This window comes from Sceloporus occidentalis, unplaced genomic scaffold (assembly GCF_023333645.1).
Source record: "Sceloporus occidentalis isolate IW3139 unplaced genomic scaffold, rSceOcc1.0.p SCAF_15, whole genome shotgun sequence".
Classification (NCBI taxonomy): Eukaryota; Metazoa; Chordata; class Lepidosauria; order Squamata; family Phrynosomatidae; genus Sceloporus; species Sceloporus occidentalis.
In genome coordinates, this window is record NW_028316995.1 from 15,591,047 (window position 1) to 15,611,413 (window position 20,367).

General features: G+C 40.8%; 1 protein-coding gene across 1 annotated transcript; it reads right to left on the reverse strand.

Moving 5' to 3' along the window:
* Positions 1-6,430: 6,430 nt before the first annotated feature.
* Positions 6,431-10,221, reverse strand: LOC149303298 (eukaryotic initiation factor 4A-III). The gene is made up of 12 exons (XM_089481487.1): positions 10,041-10,221; positions 9,438-9,510; positions 9,052-9,118; positions 8,831-8,893; positions 8,607-8,739; positions 8,389-8,469; positions 8,088-8,229; positions 7,827-7,965; positions 7,601-7,716; positions 6,942-7,049; positions 6,711-6,838; positions 6,431-6,454 (listed from the first exon to the last, which is right to left on the reverse strand). Exons 1-12 carry the CDS (start codon positions 10,219-10,221, stop codon positions 6,438-6,440), a joined length of 1,248 nt encoding a protein of 415 aa, XP_089337613.1. The 3' UTR covers positions 6,431-6,437.
* Positions 10,222-20,367: the final 10,146 nt, after the last annotated feature.

Below are 20,367 nucleotides of genomic sequence, written 5' to 3' on the forward strand. Positions count from 1 at the left end.
TTGGGATCTGGCCTCACTGTGGCATTTCCAGCGATCCTACAAGAAAAACATACGGTATGTTGTCTGTGTTTCTTAGGCGTACTGTGAAAGTTAAAAAAAAAAAAAAAAAAAAGTTGCTGTTCCTTCCATATTAAATCAGAACATCACAGGTAGGGGGAGTAGAGCAGCATGAGAATGTGGGCTCCCCAGGCCACCTTACATCAGTGGCGTCTCCAGCTTTCATATTTAGGGGGGGCAATTATAAAACACTACATATACACTATATATATGTATATATTTATATATATGCATTAGACATACATAATATGTAGTTATCTATTGATTGAAATATGATTTCAAAATAATAGCTGAACTGGCAGTTATTTTTTATTATTTAATATTAGACCCTGCTGCCGATATATATATAAATATTATACCCTGCTGCCAAAATATATAAATATTAGATAAATATTTGCCCCTGCTGCCTATATATATATATATATATATATATATATATTAGACCTTGTTGCCAATATATTTTATAGTGAAAAAATTGGACCCTACCCAAGCATTTCCTTGGGTCCTGCTCCACGCTACCTAGCATGCAATCACTCCCTCCGCTACCACACAAAAAAAAAAATATATTTGCCACGCTGACTGCAGATCAGAGGAAGACTGTGAGAGCCAGTGCAGTCTACCCTCCTGACTGCATCGTGACATTGAGAGGTCATCTCCCCCGTAATCATCCCCAGAGTCCCTTTGTCCCCTCATTCACTAAACCATACCTCTCTTTTACTTACTCCCTGTAGTTCAGGTATAGATCAAATAAACAACACATAGAAACAGCATGTGCAACCGAATAAGACATAAAAACCCTGTATTTGCAGGTATACATTAATAATGTATGGAAACATAGCATTGCAGGTATAAATCAACAGAACACCCAGCATTGCAGATATACATCAAGTGGAAATCACATGTAAACTTAGCACTGAAGGTATAGATCAAATAAACAACACATGGAAACAGCATTGCAGGTATTGATCAACTGAATAAGACATAGAAATCCTGTATTTGCAGGTAAACATAAATAACTTATGGGAACATGGCATAGCAGATATGGATCTACAGTGTTATGTGTTATATGGATAACACAAAAACCCAGCTTTGCAGGTATAGATCAATTGGAATTCACATATAAACTCAGCATTAAAGGTATAGCTAAAACCCCCTCAATTACAGACATAGATCACAGGTTGCACACCCCAAAGCCAGCCCTGGCATCCACACTTCCCACATAGAACCTGACCAGCACCCAAATTACACACACATAGGACGTGCCATCTTTGTCCCCAAACAGCCCAGAATGAGTCAACATTGTCCCCAAACAGCCGAGCATACGCCATCTTTGTCCCATAAACACACTACCTGTGCCATCTTTGTCCCAAAAACACCCTGCCTGTACCATCTTGGTCCCCAATGCTTAAACACCCTGCTTATACCATCTTTGCCTTTTTGACAAATTAATTATACACCTGTGATTCACACAAACACTTTTACAGTCACTCACTAATTCACTTTCATTCACGCAATCATTTATTCTTTCACTCTTTCACACAAATTATTTACACATTCATTAATGCATTCTCACAAATCAATTACTTCTCTCACTCATTCACACAATTCATCCACACATTAATACTCTCACTCATTCACACAATTCATCCACACATTAATTCATTTATTCTCTCTCATTCACACAATGCATCTACACATTAATCCATTCACTCTCTCTCACATTCTGACTCTTTATTTCAATATTCTTGCTACCCTCCTTTCTAACTATCTACCCCCGCTCTCCCTTCTCCCTATCTACCCCTTCTCGCTCCCTTCTGCCCTATCTACCCCTTCTCACTCCCTTCTGCCCTATCTACCCCTTCTCCCTCCCTTCTGCCCTATGAACCCCTTCTCACTCCCTTCTAGGGCTGCAACTAACAATTATTTTCATAATCGATTAGTTGGACTGTATTTGCAGCATGCTCACACTGTTTGGTAGGCCTCATATTATACATTTGTATTATTTGAGCCTGAGACTAGCTTAGCGCACCGACATTTTTTCTTTTCCCTGTTTGCACATATTTGAGGTTGTTGGCTCCTCATCAGTCTGGTTGCAGCTTGCTGTCCAGGGGTTAAATGGGAGGAGGTTTAATTGTACCTCCCCCAACACATTAATAAGGTTTTGGTAGCAGTATACACTGCTTTGTGTGCCCACTATGTAGGAGGTGAGAGTAGGATCTCACCCTATTGAGAGTGTGCCTTGACGTGGCGGGTGAGCTTAATTATGCTTTGGCCAATTCATATAACCAAAACCTCTCATTTATATTATGTTTATATATTTGTTGCCAACTTTATTAGGGTGAGAAGCGCAGACAGTATTTTGTTTTTTGTATACATTGTACAGCCAACACACTGTATTTGCAGCATGCTCACACTGTTTGGTAGGCCTCATATTATACATTTGTATTATTTGAGCCTGAGACTAGCTTAGCGCACCGACATTTTTTCTTTTCCCTGTTTGCACATATTTGAGGTTGTTGGCTCCTCCTCAGTCTGGTTGCAGCTTGCTGTCCAGGGGTTAAATGGGAGGAGGTTTAATTGTACCTCCCCCAACACATTAATAAGGTTTTGGTAGCAGTATAAACTGCTTTGTGTGCCCACTATGTAGGAGGTGAGAGTAGGATCTCACCCTATTGAGAGTGTGCCTTGACGTGGCGGGTGAGCTTAATTATGCTTTGGCCAATTCATATAACCAAAACCTCTCATTTATATTATGTTTATATATTTGTTGCCAACTTTATTAGGGTGAGAAGCGCAGACAGTATTTTGTTTTTCGATTTATTTTTTCGATTAATCAGATACAAAAATGTAAATTTTTCATTTACCGTATTTGCTCGATTATAAGACGAGGTTTTTTCCAGAGCAAATGCTCTGAAAAATACCCCTCGTCTTATAATCAGGGTCGTCTTATAATCAGACCTCAAATAGGTCTGATTATGAGACTAAGATCCAGATCCCCCGCAGCGATGCAGGGGACCTGGATCCTCCTGTGTTATGCCCCCCCCCCAACTTACCAATGCTTCTGAGTCCCCGGTGCTTAGTCCGGGCTGCGTGTAGAGCTCTACACGATACAATCGCGTAGAGCTCTACACGCTTCCCGGACTAAGCACCAGGGACTCAGAAGCATCGGTAAGTTGGAGGGGGGGGGCATAACACAGGAGGATGCAGGTGCTTCTGAGTCCCCGGTGCTTAGTCCGGGCAGCGTGTAGAGCTCTACGCGATTCGCGTGGAGCGCTACATGCTGCCCGGACTAAGCACCGGGGGCTCAGATGCAGGGGACCTGGATCCTCCTGTGTTATGCGCCCCCCCAACTCAGAAGCACCGGTAAGTTTGGAGGAGGGAGGGGGAGTGTTAAATAGGGGGTGTAAGGCATTTCTGGAGGCAGAGTGCCCTGTGAAATGCCTTTTAACCCCTTTAATGCCACTCTGCCTCCTGAAATGCCTTTTACCTCACTATATGCCACTCTGCCCCATAATATGCCTTTTAACCCCCTAAATGCCAGAGTGGCATATAGGGGTATAAGGCATTTCTGGAGGCAGAGTGGCACATAGGGGGTCAAAAGGCATATCATGGGGCACAGTGGCACATAGAGGGTTAAAAGGCGTATCATGGGGCACAGTGGCATTTAGAGGGTTAAAAGGCATATCATGGGGCACAGTGGCATATATGGGGTATAAGGCATTTCTGGAGCAGAGTGGCAAGCCTGGGGGCAGATGTGCATAACTGGGGGGGCAGGTTGAAAAAAAAAAAAAAAAAAAAAAAAAAAAAAAGGAAATAAAAAAAATATTTTTCTCAATCATAGCTTTTATTAACAAACAATTGTTCACATAGTTTACATGAACTAACATTTACTGGTAAAACTTTTTTTCTATAGGGTCGTCTTATATTCAGGCTTTTTCTTTTTTCATAAGTTAATATTCAGATTTTGGGGGGTCGTCTTATAATCAGGGTCATCTTATAATCGAGCAAATACAGTATTTAAAACAATTAAAGCAACGTAGGATGTTAAAAAACGGCAGAATAAAAAAACTTTGTTTTTATTTCCCAACCTGCCCCCCAGTTATGCACATTTGAGCCCAGGCTTGCCACACTACCTCCCAGATGTCACATACCCCCACTTATGCCACACTGTCTCCCAGATCTGCCACACTGCCTCCCCGACATGCCACTCCACCCTCCCCACATATGCCTTATATACCCTATATGCCTTATACCCCAAGATATGTCACTCCGTCCACCCCAGGTATGCTGTATACCCCCCTGATATGACATAGTGCACTCAGATTTTCAGACTCGTTCACAGACACAATACTTTTATAAATAAATACATTAATAATCTTCACTGCACCCAGGATTTAGATTCCCCTCAGTTTGCCCCCCTTTACCTCTAACTGCACCTTAAGTTAGCCTTATTAAATTAATTAAATTAACCCTCAGTCCTCAGCATTAAATAAATCCCGAAGCCCCCATCAACCACAACAGCCCCTAAATTAACCCTAAAGACCCCATCAACCATAACTGCCCTTAAATTAAGCCTAAACACCCCATCAACCACAACTGCCCCTAAATTAACCCTGAAGACCCCATCAACCACAACTGCCCCTAAATTAACCCTAAACACCCCATCAACCACAACTGCTCCTAAATTAACCCTAAACACCCCATCAACCACAACTGCCCCTAAATTAATCCTAAACACCCCATCAACCACAACTGCCCCTAAATTAACCCTTAAGACCCCATCAACTACAACTGCCCCAAATTAACCCTAAACACACCATTAACCATAACTGCCTCTAAATTAACCCAACACCCCACTAACTATAACTGCCCCTAAATTAACCCCCACCTCCCCTAACTTTCAGCAGCCCAAATATTGATTCTATACTCAGTTAAACGAGCTCCTGAGCCACGTGGACGCTATAGGAAATGGGCGGGGCGAATCGGCAGTTTCTTTCTCCCTATCCCTCCCTGCAATCACTGCTGATTGACTGCAAGGAGGGACAGGGAGAAAGAAAGGGGCGGAGTCAATCGGCAGTGACTGTAAGTAGTAACTGCTGTGAGTCACAGATTATAAAATGAGGGGTATTTTTTTGAAAAAACCCTCATTTTATAATAGATAATCTATTCAACTAATCGATAATGAAATTCATTGGCAACGATTTTCATTATCGATTTTATCAATTAGCTGTTGCAGCCCTACTCCCTTCTGCCCTATTTACATCTTCTCACTCCTTTCTGTCCTATCTACCCTCTCACCCCCCCTTTGAAGTTCACTTACTGCCGGCACCGCGACCAAGACAGAAGCCTCCCAGAGGAGAGTGAGAGGTGCCGTGGCATATCTGGGAGGTAATGTGGCCAATAATCGTTAATTGCAGCCCTAAACTAGATTTGTAATCTTCGCCATTAGTATATTGGATCTGATGGTATGTTTTCATCTCTCCATAACATGGAGGATGGGATTATCTGTAGAGCAGGCAGATTATTGTAACTCTAAGGGCTGTTTATGAACAATATAACACCCAAGGTTAAGGAATATTGTAAATTTTTAATAATCAAAACAGCAATGCATAAAATTCCATGTGGTGCTGATGCATTTTACAGTCCAAGTTGTTTCTTCATGGCTAAATGGTATTTTGCAAATTTGTCAATCAAAAAAAATCAACTTCATCTGAATTTAAAGAAATTTCATGGGGGGGGGTTGGTATACACTTGTCTTCTTGAACTTCATACAATGCTGTTCACAGTGATTACGTTTAGCATTGATAAACCCGTTTTTCTCATTTTGCACCAATAAAACGTCCTTTAGCTGGAAACCACCATTGTTATGTGGCTTTCCCTGCTGAAACATCACACCGGAATGATTCCTTATGGCGATGCTAACCAAGCTGTTCCTCCATTGACTGTCTTTACACAATGAACAATCACTTCAGTAGTTCTGAAGTCCAGTAAACTCCGATACAAAAACAGGGTCTTAATCCCCGAAAGACTCTAAAGACCAAATACTCTGCATGTGGTAAAATTCTAGAAATCCCAAAACAATTACTTAGTTTTGGAGAAAGTATAAATATGATGGCAGATAATGCCTTAATACGACGCCCACATTATGCAAAATACATTTTATGACATTACAACAGTTGTGGTTTTTTCTTTTTATTGGAAAAGGGGAGGGTGTCACCAAAAGTATTTACAGTGGTTACCAATTGTATGTATGCTGAATCTAGTAACAGTTAAATAATTAAAACTTGCTCTGCTATTGAAACCAGTCCCAAAATAAAACGCTGAGTCGTGAAATCTTCACTTTGCAGTTCCTTTCCTTAAACGGCATTCTATCCATTTCTTCAAATCAAATCAGCAACTATAAAGAAAGACGGAAATTCAGAACATTTCTTCAAGCATGCAAAGAATAACAATACAAATAGAATCTCTAAACTGATGGCACTTCAACTAGTGTAGTATGTGGTCAGGATGACACCTAACACTCAATGTACGGTTAAAAACAGACAAAAGTTATGACCAACGATTTCAATTAATGACATTATACAATGAAGATATGTACCATAAAACCATGCTGGCCCAGGACAGCCCCCTCCATAGTCCAAAGCTATACATACCGTTCATGGGCATTTCATCAATCTGGGTAGAGTAGTACTGCTCAATATCTCTCAGGATACGAATGTCATCATTTTTCACAAAGTTAATGGCAACACCTTTCCTTCCATATCGACCTGAACGACCAATTCTGCCAGAATAAAATAGTATCGGTTCAAGTCACTGTTTTCCAAGCCCTTACACATTTTTTAAATGCAATAGTAAAACCACATAACAGAGGCTCAGCTACATACCTGTGAATATACAATTCTCTGTTGTTTGGTAGGTCATAGTTGATGATCAGAGATACCTGAGGAACATCCAAACCTCTTGCCCATACATCAGTTGAAATAAGTACTCGGCTGCAAAGAACAATTAAATGTTATAAATATAAAATAAGCAAATCTTTGTACTGCACAAACAAAAGTGCATATTATGTGACGATGAAAGGAGGCATTAGTATCCACAAACTGCCAGGTGTCAGAATGCTTTATAAATGGGCTTCTTTTGCAAGAAGCGCTAGTTGGCAGCATTAGACATGAGTCTAAGACTAGTATTGGCTTACACAGGCCATTATTTACTATTAAGTGTACTAACAATTATGAGATCATTAGATATTAATGATCATTCCTGTACAGATCTTTTCAAATATAATTGGAAGTGAAGCAACACTAAAGTGGCAATTGTATATTTCATAGAAAGTCAACTTCATATAATCTGACAATAAGTAAAATATACAAGTGAAGATGTATTCCAAGATTCAATTACAAAACTTCCCAAGATACTCGTGAGCACACAAAATCACAGATAATTTAATTTTATATGAAGAAATAAATGTGCAATATAATTGGGCAAGGGACCGAAAACGGTATAAATACAATACAGCGCTTCAGTGAATTACACCGCCACATACCTGGCTCCGGATCGGAACTCTTTCATAATGGACTCTCTCTCCTTCTGAGGCATGTCACCATGCATTGAAGACACCGTAAAGTTGGCCTCTCTCATTTTCTCTGTCAACCAGTCAACCTAGAAATTAGAAAAAAGCCAAGGTAAAGGAGAATTAGGGACCCTGTACCTAGAATACTGCAATAGGTGCGGCAGCAGTAAAGGCTATGCAATGCACACGGATGAGATACCTTTCTTTTGGTGTTGCAGAAGATGACCGCTTGTGTAATTGTCAGTGTGTCATATAAGTCGCACAAGGTATCAAACTTCCATTCTTCTCTCTCCACAGCCACAAAAAATTGCTTAATTCCTTCCAATGTCAACTCATCACTATGGAAGAAATGCATTTAGAAGTCATAAGTCTGAATGAAGACTGTGCAAATGCCATCAGCTTCATTGAGGACAACAAAAAACTAAAAGATTAGGGAAGAGAAAAACATCAATGAGCTCACCGTTTCACCAGGATACGGATGGGATCAGTCATGAATTTATTTGTCATTTCCAGGATCTCATGTGGCAGGGTAGCACTGATCAGGCAAACTTGGGTGGCAGGTGGCAGATATCTGTACACATCATAAATTTGCTCTTTAAATCCTAAAAAAGGAAAAACAGGCATGTACGGATGAAACCTAGTGCATATTTGTGTGTATGATATACATATGCACTCTATCTACAAACAAGAACAGTCTGATTTCCAAGGAGGATATATTTATGCAATTGTGTGAAATTAGAATTATTGCATTAGGTATATACCTTTATTAAGCATCTCATCTGCTTCATCCAAAACGAGCATCTTAATGGCACGCGTCCTCAAACTTCTGCGCCGGATCATATCTACACAGAGGGAAGTAAAAATGCAAAATTACTGAACTTCTAAAAACCCTGAGCAAATTATATGAAATATCCCAGAGTGATTCACTAAACGTATGAAAAACAAAACCCCCTGCTTATACAGCTTTAGACATGCTTACCAAAGACGCGGCCAGGTGTTCCAGCAACAACATGCTGACCATAATCCAGTTTGCGAATATCTTCTCCTACATTGGTCCCCCCAATACACGCGTGGCACTGCACATTCATGTAGTCACCCAAGGCAAGGAGAACCTGCAACAAAACAGGGAAATGATAAAATGAAGGCAATCTCGAGGTATAAGAGGCTATATAACAGGAATGCAGATCATCAATAAACTCATACCTTCTGAATCTGGCCTGCCAATTCTCTGGTTGGAGCCAAAATTAAAGCTTGTGTTTCACGAACCTAGAGAAAAGGGGACGGAAAAGTAAACGTTAAAAAGGCATTGAACTACAGCAGAAGATTTCGATTATGAAAACACAAAAATGGATTTGAAATAAATGTCACATCCACATGTGCTGCTTTCTTAGTGTAGTACCGGGTGGGGTGAGAGCAAAAGTTACCTGAATGTCCAAACATTGAAGAACAGACACACAAAATGTTGCCGTTTTGCCAGTACCAGACTGTGACCTGTAATAGAGATAGAACAAAAGATGGTTAGCATTAGAAAAATATGAAAAGCCTGTTTTTCTTAAGGCAGTTTCAGGCAGTTTCGAACCCATTGGTTAAAGAGATTTTATGTCCCAGCAGCCTCCACAGAAATAATAGCACTTAGGCTAAACTTAACCTAAATACTTAAGATCCTCTAACAAAGACAGCTACTGCTTAGTGAATGATTTAATAAGTTAAAAAAAGGTTTATATATTGCAAATGTCACAGAAATTAACAAGTTAAAATTGCCAATTTATGTTATGGTAAAGAGATCAGTAAATGAAACAGCGGTACTTACTGTGCAATCACATCTCTCCCTTTAATGATCTGCTTAATTGCTCTCTGCTGAATGGCGGAAGGCTTTTCAAACCCTATAAAAAAAAATCTGCGTTACACAAAGTATAGACAAAACAGAAAAGATTAACTTGCAATGACTGTTTCTGGAGTTACAAAGCGGTTCTCGTAGGTTTGGGGAACCCATCTGTACATGAAAAAGGCCGGCCAGCTCCACGGAATTAGTGAACTATCCAGTTTGTTAAACGAAACTAACCAAATCTAATGTTTTCTGTATTCCTCTAGTTTAATCAACATCTGCCTCGATAGCCACGCATTCTCTAAAAATTGAAGCTTTCTGGACACACTGCGGTACGAGGAGATGAGCGCTGGATTTAACCCTACACATAACTTGGACACAACTCCAATCATGTTCAGTCAACAACGTGGATGGCTGAGAGTGATATGAGCTGCCATCGCCTAACAGCACATCCCGATCCCTAGACAACCTCTTCAGCTGTTGGTCTCTGGCTGCACCTAGGCCCGCGCCTTTTCCCTGCCACGGAGGCCCCGCCGTTGTTGAAAACCCGGCTGCCGGACAGAGGCCGCTTCTTCCGGCCTAACTCACCATAAGCGTATATGCCTCTGAGCAGATCCTCCCTGAGCCCCATCGTGTCGAAAGTGGGGGTCACATCCACCTCCTCGCTGGTCTCGAACTCCACTTTGGTCATGTCTTCTTCACGCATTAGGCGCTTACGGTTAGACCCGGTAGACAACCCCGCGGGGCCAACAGCTGCTGCGGCCGCCATTTTACTTCCACCCGGTGCAAACGGACTCGAAGACGAGAATACGCGCCACACGCCGAACCAGCTTGCTACCCAGAAGCCACTGCAAAGCGGAAGCTGTAACGTCGCATGATGCCATTACGCACGACGTACGACGGAGGGGGTGGGGCTAATGTGCCACGTCACTCTGGGCTGTTTTAGAGTCGAATGAAAACAAAAACTTTCCTCCAGATAAACCGTTTCCTCGTAGAAACTCTGAGCTTTCAGGGCGGAGAACATTGGGAAATATACATTATTTATTATTATTATTATTCTTCAGTTGGGAAGCCATGCTAGAAAATAAATGAATATCCCTTTCACTTATGAGGAATATAAATTGACTGTTTTAGTGGTGTTTGTGAGCTTGTCTTTTATGCCAATGAATGTCCTAAAACCGATTTCTCTGGGAATTCATTAATTCCACACAGATGTTTCTATGTTTCTAACTCTTTACAAACAGTAAGCAGCAAAGAGGCATTTTAACTGAAAACATTAAAGATCATAAAGAGTTAATACATACCCTTGAACCTCACCAATCATACTTCACCGTAATGTTTACATTTGCTCTAAGCAGAGGAGGGCTTGGCCGGGTTTTAGCCAAAGCAAAGTGGTTTCATCGGCCTCTTGCAGCCCACCCTGCACACTTTACACGCTCACACATACATACACACACATTCTACAAACACGTGTAAACTAACACACACTGAAAAGCACATTTACACATCTACGCTCATGCTAATACACAAACACCAACATGCACACTTGCACATAATAGTCATACTAACACTCACCTTTACACATACCCACTCATGCTAGCACACCTTTACACATACACACTCATGCTAACACAGGCACTTACAAATATAAACTCATGCTAACGCATATACACTTATGCTAACACATACACGTGAGAAGTCTTCAATACCTAAAGAATTCATGCACGCATGGAGTTCCTGCAATATAGACCCCCACGTGTTAAAAATATAATTTTTGTGTCTTTGTGTTTCAAAAACTGGGGTATACTATGGTGGGGTTCAAATGTGCCATAATTATGCGTTTGTTATTTATGTTCTTTATTGTTTTCAATTAGTGAAGAAACTAAAAGCACAATACACAACTTCTCTGTCTAGAAATCCAGACTTTTCTTCACCCAATCGCAGAGTTATTCCTTTGACCAAGAAAAACTTGATTGTGATCCCTTGTGATCATCCAAAGAGACAGCAACCACTAACTAAACTAAACTATGACTGTGGCCTGCCATAGCTACTGAACTCCGATTTTACTCCGATTGACTACTCACAAAAATACATTAACCAACAGTTATCAGTTATGTTTTTTGTAATACTTGGTTTCAGGGCCAGGTTTCGGTTTTGTGTGGCCTAAGTGTTCACATGGGAAGCCACGAGGAGGTGGCCACCATAAGGACACTATGACTGAGTGGCACCATCTAACATAATTGTAGATGGAATAGAAAATGTGTGCCAACAATATTAGTGTCCGCCTATTATCATGTATGCGTTTCCTCAAGCTTTTCAGTGTCTGTCCAGTACATGTCACAGAATTTGCTACTTCCCCTGGAATTCTTTTAAAAAAAGATAGATGTAGCTGCATTTTTAGCCAAAGTGGTAGAAAGATTTGTTAAAGAACATAAATTTTAAGAACCTAAGAGATCTCTTCTTTAGATTCTTATAAAGTTGTAGACTTGTATCATGATAGGCATGAAAGAAAATGAGCAAGTTTGGTAGAGATGATACTTTTTTTGGGTATAAGTTAAGTATTATTTGCGATCATTTGAGATGATATAGATCTCTTCTTCAGCCATGGTTATATAGAAAGGATCACTTAAATTTGCAATCTCTCATTTGGCCACTAGAGGGACTCTCCACACAGCTGAGCCATCCTATTCACTTTAATGCAAATGATAGTTGTGCGGTCCCTTTAAGTTTACCTGCTGCCCCCTTGCAAATGCATGAGGATTATGCAGTATCCTCCATATGCATTTGCCCCTTGCCCACCCCCAGCTATCTTCCATGCAGGATATTTGATCACGTTGCCAGGCTTATAGTATACTGACTGCCAGTCAGTTCTGCTGAATCAGCAAATATGCCAGGGGGTCCGCATGCGCGGAGAGCACGCTCATTGATGTAATTTGGAGTGCTTTTATGTCACTGATAGCTGCAGAATCCCCCATTTGCATATATATATATATATATATATATATATAAAACATATATATATATATGTACATGTGTATGTGTATCGATCTGTGATCAATTAATGAAGGTCTACATGCACTGCAGTTTTTCTTCTGTTAGGATCTCCCTATTAATATCCTCGGCATGTCTTCTGGAAGTTTACGGTTAAAATAATAGGGTATTCTCAACAGTATCAACCTAGTTGACCTCTCACAGTTTGTCTTTGTTTACGAAACAATAAAGTGAAACTCATGTGGACAAGCTAGAATGACTTGGTGGAAGTGCAGAGATAACAGTACGATAACACATTTAAGGATAGTTTTACTTATAAGGCATCAACAGGTAATCAAAGTGCATTAAGTATGCAGATATATATATGTAAGCTCGTTGAGCAGGGCCCTCCTCACCTGTTGTCTCTGTAAGTCAAATTGTTATGTTACATACTACTTGTGTCCTGTCCACCCATTGTACAGCGCTACGGAATTCGATGGCGCTATATAAAACAATAAATAATAATAATATATTTGTCATATAGGTTACGAGGTCGATGCCCTATGGAACTCAAGGAAATGACCAATTCCTGGTGTTTAGGATAGCCATTGCACAGAGTGACAGGATATCCTCACATAGTGACAAAATAGTTAAACCTGGACTGTGATAGGGGAAGGGCTTGAAGACAAATGTCAGCAGCACAGACATGACAGATCCAAGCTTGGGTTTCATTTAAAATGTAAGTTTCCCCAAATCCTACATTTTACATCGCTGGCTTCCTGCTGACTGATCGCGTGCGAGCGCCGGTGCACTTTCGTACAAGGAATGTCAGATCGCGTGATCAGGCATTCCCTTCTGGTAGGTGTCACAGCTTACACCCACCAAAAATTCACTTGAGGACAGGAGAGCCTTAGCAGGCTCTTTCTAGACCCTGATGGGCTCTCCCATTGCTCCCCCTGCTGGCTGGTTGCAAATATGTGATCAGCACAGACAGATCAGGAAAAGGAAAGGGAGAAAAATAGTTTCTCCCCCCTTCAAAAAATGAAGGGAAAAAAAGGAAATATGAATAAAGTAAAATTGATAGGGAGTCCAATAATGCCAGCATGACATCACTAATCTGAGTATAGCACAAGGAAAAATGCGGGGAAAAAAAGGAAAATAATAAAATAAGGAAAGTTTAGGTTGGCAAAAATGTGATTTTAGTATAGTTTTTTAAAATCTAATATCGCTATTAATTAGTATGTTTTAAGTATTTCTATGATTTTAAAAAAAAGGGCTTTACTTCCCCTGAACAAAATATTGTATAATTTGTGGGGTTCATAAAATATGGAAAAGGGGAATCACGCTTTAAAAAACATATAATAAAAATGACAAGATGATGGTCTTTAGGTTATAACAGGGACAGCTTTGGCAGAAGATGATGAATGTATTTTCATTTATAGACATTATTAGAACTTGCAGGGCAGGGTACACTGTTACCCCGCAAACTTTCCCAGATGATACATATGAGGGTCATCAGGGGAGTAAAGAGTCACAGAGAGGGGATTTAGGGATAAACGAGTGACTGTCTCTCCTAAAAAGGGACACTTGGCAGGTATGCGAGCCGATTACGTTGCACCGAAGATGACTGTCGTGGTGTGTAGCAGCGGTGCCGTTACGTGGATCGGGGATTTTGTGACAGCGGCGCGGACGGTGGGGTCCCGATCGAGATAATAACGGATCGCGGCTGTGACTGCTGCGGGGAAAGCGCTCCATCCCGACTCCCGAGCTCATCGTTAAGTCGCCCAATCCGGAAGAGGAGGGCAGGGTGTCAGGTAACACGAGGATCGGGATAGGTGGGGTGGGGTGCTTGCGGGAGGATGGAGAGTAGGAGGAGATGGTAACAAAGCCTTCTCCAGCCTCGCTTTAGGAGAGCTCAGCCTCCCCCTCTCCAGATCCCTCTGTAGATCCCTCTCCCTCTCCGGAGGATCCAGGAGGAGCTGAGCTTTTCCATCTCACAGTCACAGAAGTCTAACCTCCACCCTGGGGTGCTGTCCTGTGTCAGGATGAAGGTGTGCTTGCAGGTCACTTCCCACCTCTAGGACAGGTAATCCACCACTTGCTTTGGCCGATGTGCTGCTCCTGATCTCCTCCACTTTGATCCTCATTACTAGGCATAACTTCTTAAGTTTGTTATTTCCACCTAAGCAGCTCTAGCTTGTCCCTTGTACCCAGGAGAAGGCACGGTGATCAGCGCTGTGTGACCCGCTGGTGTCATCGCCCGTCTTGTGTTACTTTGTAAAACACACAATGATGCTGACACGTTGAGACCTTATCCTTAGCTTTTTGTGAATGCTTGCTTAGGTCGTATATTGCTGTAAAAAATGCGAGCGGATAACAGATCGCGGTGTTTATTAATATATATTAACGATGAGTTCCTAGGCTTACAGGTGGTTGCGTTGTGTGGACGTATTAACCCTTTCCGTGCTAAATGAGTACATTCTGACCTGCAACAAACCTACTTGTTTCTGTTTCAGTGCGTCCTCACGTTAAGTTTTTTGGTTTTTTTTAACCTTTATTCTCTATATACAGACGGCAAGGAAAATGAAATAAGAATTGTGTTAATTCTGCAGATTCCTTTACTGGCTTGTAATGGAAATGCCGGGGAGGAAAGGGTCTAGAGCTTTCGTTTTTCAGGAATCCCACAGATTGAATTATTTAAGAGGTTTCCTCGTCACGTCCTTCTTACAAAGTACCATTTATTATGCTTGCCTTGAAATGGGTAATGACATTCGGCAATCACCCAATGTTTATCTTTTCCTAGAGCCGAGCAAAAGGCACAATTCCTGACTTTAACTGAGTTAAAAGGCTGCTTTTTGTTGGATTTGTATAAGAAATGGGACACGTCGTCTGCTTAACTAAACTATACCAGTCGTGCCGTCCGTATAAAAATAAAACAAAATGCAAGGTCTTTTAAGGTTTATGTAGGCAGCTTATTACTATCAAATGAAATAAAGAAATATATAGTCTAGTCCAGGAGGGCTGTGGGGTTATTTGTGTTTGTTCTAATCACGCTACAAAGTGCAGGTTGTTTCAGAAGGCAGATTGCTTTTACTATCCTTTGTTTTAAGATAGGGACTGCTTATGGTATATTGAAATTGTGAGCAAACATGAGTGCTTGTGTATGACCGTCAAAGGGTTAACGTGCCAAGAGAGTTACACATGGGATGCCGTGATGTAAAGACATCCCAAGCTGGTAATAAAGACATCTTCACAATAGCTTGGCGTACCCCTGAGTGTGAGGAATAGGTCATTCGCATTATATGTCCCCTTGCTTTAGTGATATTTACGGGCATACATTATGATGAACAGTGACTCCCATCACTCCGAGCCAGCCTAACGCCGCCGTTGGTTCAGTTTCAGTATTGTGTGATTATCACAACAGAGGCGAACAAATAGACTGACTTGTATGCACATTGAACGTTTGTGCACCCAGTTTACCAAACCAGTGTGCATGTTCTTCTTCCAATTATTATTATTTATTGTTTTTTATAGCACCATCATATTCCGCAGTGCTGTACCATTAGCCTTAATATTAGAGTTGCCATCATATGTTACTGTTTTGTTTTGATGATGGGCATCAATTGTGTGTTTTTGTGCTTGTGTATCGAACCTAATTCTTGCACCAAGTTATACATTCTCAATAGACCCCACAGAACCACTTTCAGGTAGTAGAGGCAGTGAAAGGTGTATGGGATGTGGTCAGACCCCTGAAATCACATAAGCCTTGAGCAGGGTCACTGGTCCCAGGCACGGGCATCATATGGTGGGTCCTTGGATTGTGACATTGTGTTACCGCACTTAAAAGGTTCGATGTGTGTTGATATACGTTTACTTTTGTATGACCTGGCGCAATACTATGGGTTTGTACCGGACCGCATATGTTTTGGTGATGGTCTTGAGCCCAGTCTGTGGCAATTATCCCTTTTATATATTAAACCAAAACACTCCCAAATATTGGTGTATTTACTGTTACTGGACTTAACGTCTGGTACAGACAGCAATGAGTGGCTGTGCTTTGGCATGATGATATTTCTATAAAATCTTCTTGCTTAGGATGAAAGTCTCTTAAAGTTTCCACAGTCTGTAGTCTGAGCGCAGCATTTCCCAACCGTCCTCCATCTGTGTTTTGTTAAATCCATAAATATATATGCTATATACACATTCCTTTGGTTCAGTACAAATGTGTTGCTGGCAGTCGGCCGGAAAGAAAATCCGAGTTTGTTCCTGCCAAGTCCTGCGTGTGAGTTCAGCCCTTTATAGTAGGACAGAAGAAAGGTATCATGGGGTGGAAAGACAAAGGCCAAGTGGGGGAGAGGAAAGAAAACTGAAAATGTTGAAAGGAGGAAAAAAAACAAAAAACCCAAAAGTAAATCCTAAATGTTTCTCCTGGCCTTTCCAAACGTTTGGTTAAATTCGCCTTTTTTAGATCCAGTTTATATAATTACATGATAAGAACTGGTGCAGAACCTATAGAGGGACCTTTAGCTTTACTGCCTTAGTGTGAATTTATGATGAAAATAATGTCTGCTGGAGCAAAACAGACATCAGTGAGACACAGTGACAGGTCAAGCATGTACCATCATTTTTGATAGCGCAAGCTTCAATTCTTCTTTTGAAGGTCACTTTAGGGACCCCCCCCTACATCTAATGCTGACGTTGTATACAAGTTACAATGATTTCAGCCATGGCATATGATGTTCTAGGCCTCAAAATACAATTTTAACCTATGTTACTAGTCTAACAGGTTTTCAGATGATTCTACTCAATGTAGCGTTAATTGTTGCTTATGACTGCCAACATCGCTTTATGTTTTGCTTTTTCCCCTTAACACGTGGTACGTTGATACATGGAGATTTCTTTGAGAATCTTTTTTCCATGCCCCAGGGCTTCTGAGTTATGAGATTTCTTCCCGTTGATGTGTAGTCATTAAACCAAGAGTTTGTGAGAGAGGTGAATGTTCCAATTTGTCTCCTTCACTATAGATCATGAATGGACAAGTCCTACCATGTGTCTCCTGTTATACATTTTCAGTGAAGCATGGCTATCTCTTACATGGAAGAACATTTGTAGAACAAATTTCAAAGTGATCTTTCTCCACCGCTCTTAGGGTACCTGGTCCCCAAAACGTAATGCGGTCATCTCTGTGTAACCTGAGCACTCCTCAGACATGACTCATATGGTAGTGCTGGGATTTATTATGATGCTAAATCGTTGAAGGTGGCCAGATGGCACCAGATTACTCATCCTTAGACCGGCTAGGTTATTAAATCTCCTTTTCCATTTGTGGAAACCGTCCTGAGCTCTAGAATTATGGAGGTGGGTTTGGTAATAATGATCCCAGCTGGCTATAGATAACTAGGAGGATCTCAGAGTATACAGACCACTTATCCTTGTTAGATGGCCTGTGAAATGATGCAGAGGACAACTCGAAAGCTAACAACACTTTGTGATGCATAGTACCTACTGTTGGATCATTAAAATTAATTTTACGCCACATTCTTTAAAATGTATACCGTTAGAACTGTTGTTTTTTTCTTATTTCTGTGTGTGGAAATGTATATAGTTTATTTACGTGGCCTGCTTTAATTTGCAGTAAAGGGTTTTTGATGAAACTGCAATATGGCAAATGATCCAGCGAAGGGTTTGGAGATATAAACGTTGCGTGTACAAAGGGATCAGCTTCTCTTTGTCTTATTGACCATTAGAGGTTAATGTTTTAATTGCTTCAAGGAACAATACTCGCTTGCCATCAAGTAAAATCAGGTGGATTGTATTTCCATGGCAACCACCGACCAATTTATTTGGTTTACGATTTGCTTTGTTGGAGGGCATATTTTGACCCTTTTGTATGTGGCTGACCAACAATTGACATTCAACTTTGTTCACGTTTTTAAATGAGAAGTTCTTGCAGTTGGTGTATGTTTGAGATTTCATTTGTTCCGGAAAAGTCTGTGAACAATTTCAGCCCCCTCCCCCCCTGTAAGTTATTCACTGTGGCTGTTCTGGGTTGATGATAAACTTATTACTTAGTTTAAAACACTCACAGGGGGTTTATTCACTAAAAGGAGAGGAGTTATGGTTTTAACTCTCCTACTTTACTATATATTATGAAGAGAATAAAATTTCTCCAGTGTGAACGAATGAACTGGCCTTATCTAGAGCTGAATTCTTAGGAGAAGAAATCTCATTGATTTAACTGTACAGTTTACAGGACCAGCCAAGTTCCTCCGTAAGCTCACTGTGGTTGGACCTTCATAGTGAATACCGTGGTATTCCTGACTACTCTCCCTTTAGTGAATATTCCCCATTATCTGAACTAGAAACTAACTGCTGGTTAGTTAATTCAATCTAGAAGCCGCTCGGTATGATGTTTGATATCACATGATGGCCTACAATGGCAGCCCCCAGGTCTGCATAGACAGTGGGCTTGTTGAAAGAAAATGAGAGAAATCCAGGTTTTTGTGAGAGAGCCTTTATGAAGGCACCTCCAGACAAATGAGGGACAGCGGCCTAGGCTGTCCATACGGCAGGGCTGGCGTTGCTGGTACAGTATACTGTATACTAGTTGATATATTTCAGTATTGCAGCATAGTAAGGAATGACCCTGACATCGAATGGCCGTGAAGATTACTAGCGTCCCTATCTTTATTATATATGTGAGTTTATGCTAGCGGACCCGAGCAGTCACTTTGATAAGATCACACAAGCACATCACATTTGGTCAGCCTACTGTGTTTTGTGCTTCTGGCGCATTGTAAAGCTTTGCTATAAATCAACACAAAATACAAACAAAAGAATACGGAATACTAGAAAACAAAGAAATCACAATGCGATTAGAACAGAAATCTGGGATGAAAAACAATTTCAATTTATTTCAAATTACTTTGCAATTAGTGATTGTACACGGCCATTTGGTTTTTTAATAAACTTTATATTTTTAATACCCTGTGTATATGTATCAGTTTTATCTCTCAGGGTAACATGATCATTTATAAAAAAAAAAAGCGCTTAAATGAATTAAATACATTAAATCAACAATTATAACAAGTGACTAAAATGCTACTAATAACATCCCACTAGTGTACTCAAACATCCAAAAGTGTAGCAAGACAATATGAAATCAATTTCAAAAAGTAAGTGAACCCTCTGGAATGACCTGGTTTTCTGCATTAATTGTTGATAAAATGGGATCTGATCTACTGTACATCTAAGTCACAATTATAACCAAGCACAATGTGCGTAACTAATAACACACAAACAGTAATGATCTTTCATGGGTTTATTATTATTATCTTTTATTTATATAGCACCAACAATTTACGCAGCGCTTAATACAATACATATATACAAGACGAGAATTGACAGACTAAGACAAACAGATACATTTGGTGGAGAGAGCCCGGCTCGCAAGCTTACAATCTAGAGGGAATGGGGTGACAAACATAAGGCACAGAGAAAGGGTGAGAGGTATTGTGGGGTTGTATCAGTGACAGGGAAATTCTAGCAGCTAAGATGGCTTCCCTGAAGAAGTGAGATTTGAGACGTTTCTTGAATGTTGGGAGGGAGGGTGAAGGCTGAAGGTTCGGTGGAAGCAGATTCCAGGGATATGCGGCAACCCGAGTGAAATCTTGTAGATGGAAAAAGGAAGAGGTTTATTGAACACACGCATTAAAAATTCACAATGCTGGTGGAAAAAATAAGTGAACCTTTGGATTTAATAACCGGCTGAACTTTATTTTGCACCAATAACCTCAAACAAGCACTTCTGGTAGCTGTGAATCAGACCTGCACAACGTTCGGGAGGGATGTCTGGTGTGAATGGCTCACAAGGTCATTCAGCAGCATATCTATTGGGTTAACGTCTGGGCTCTGACTGGGACGCTCCAAAAGGCGGATTTTTTTT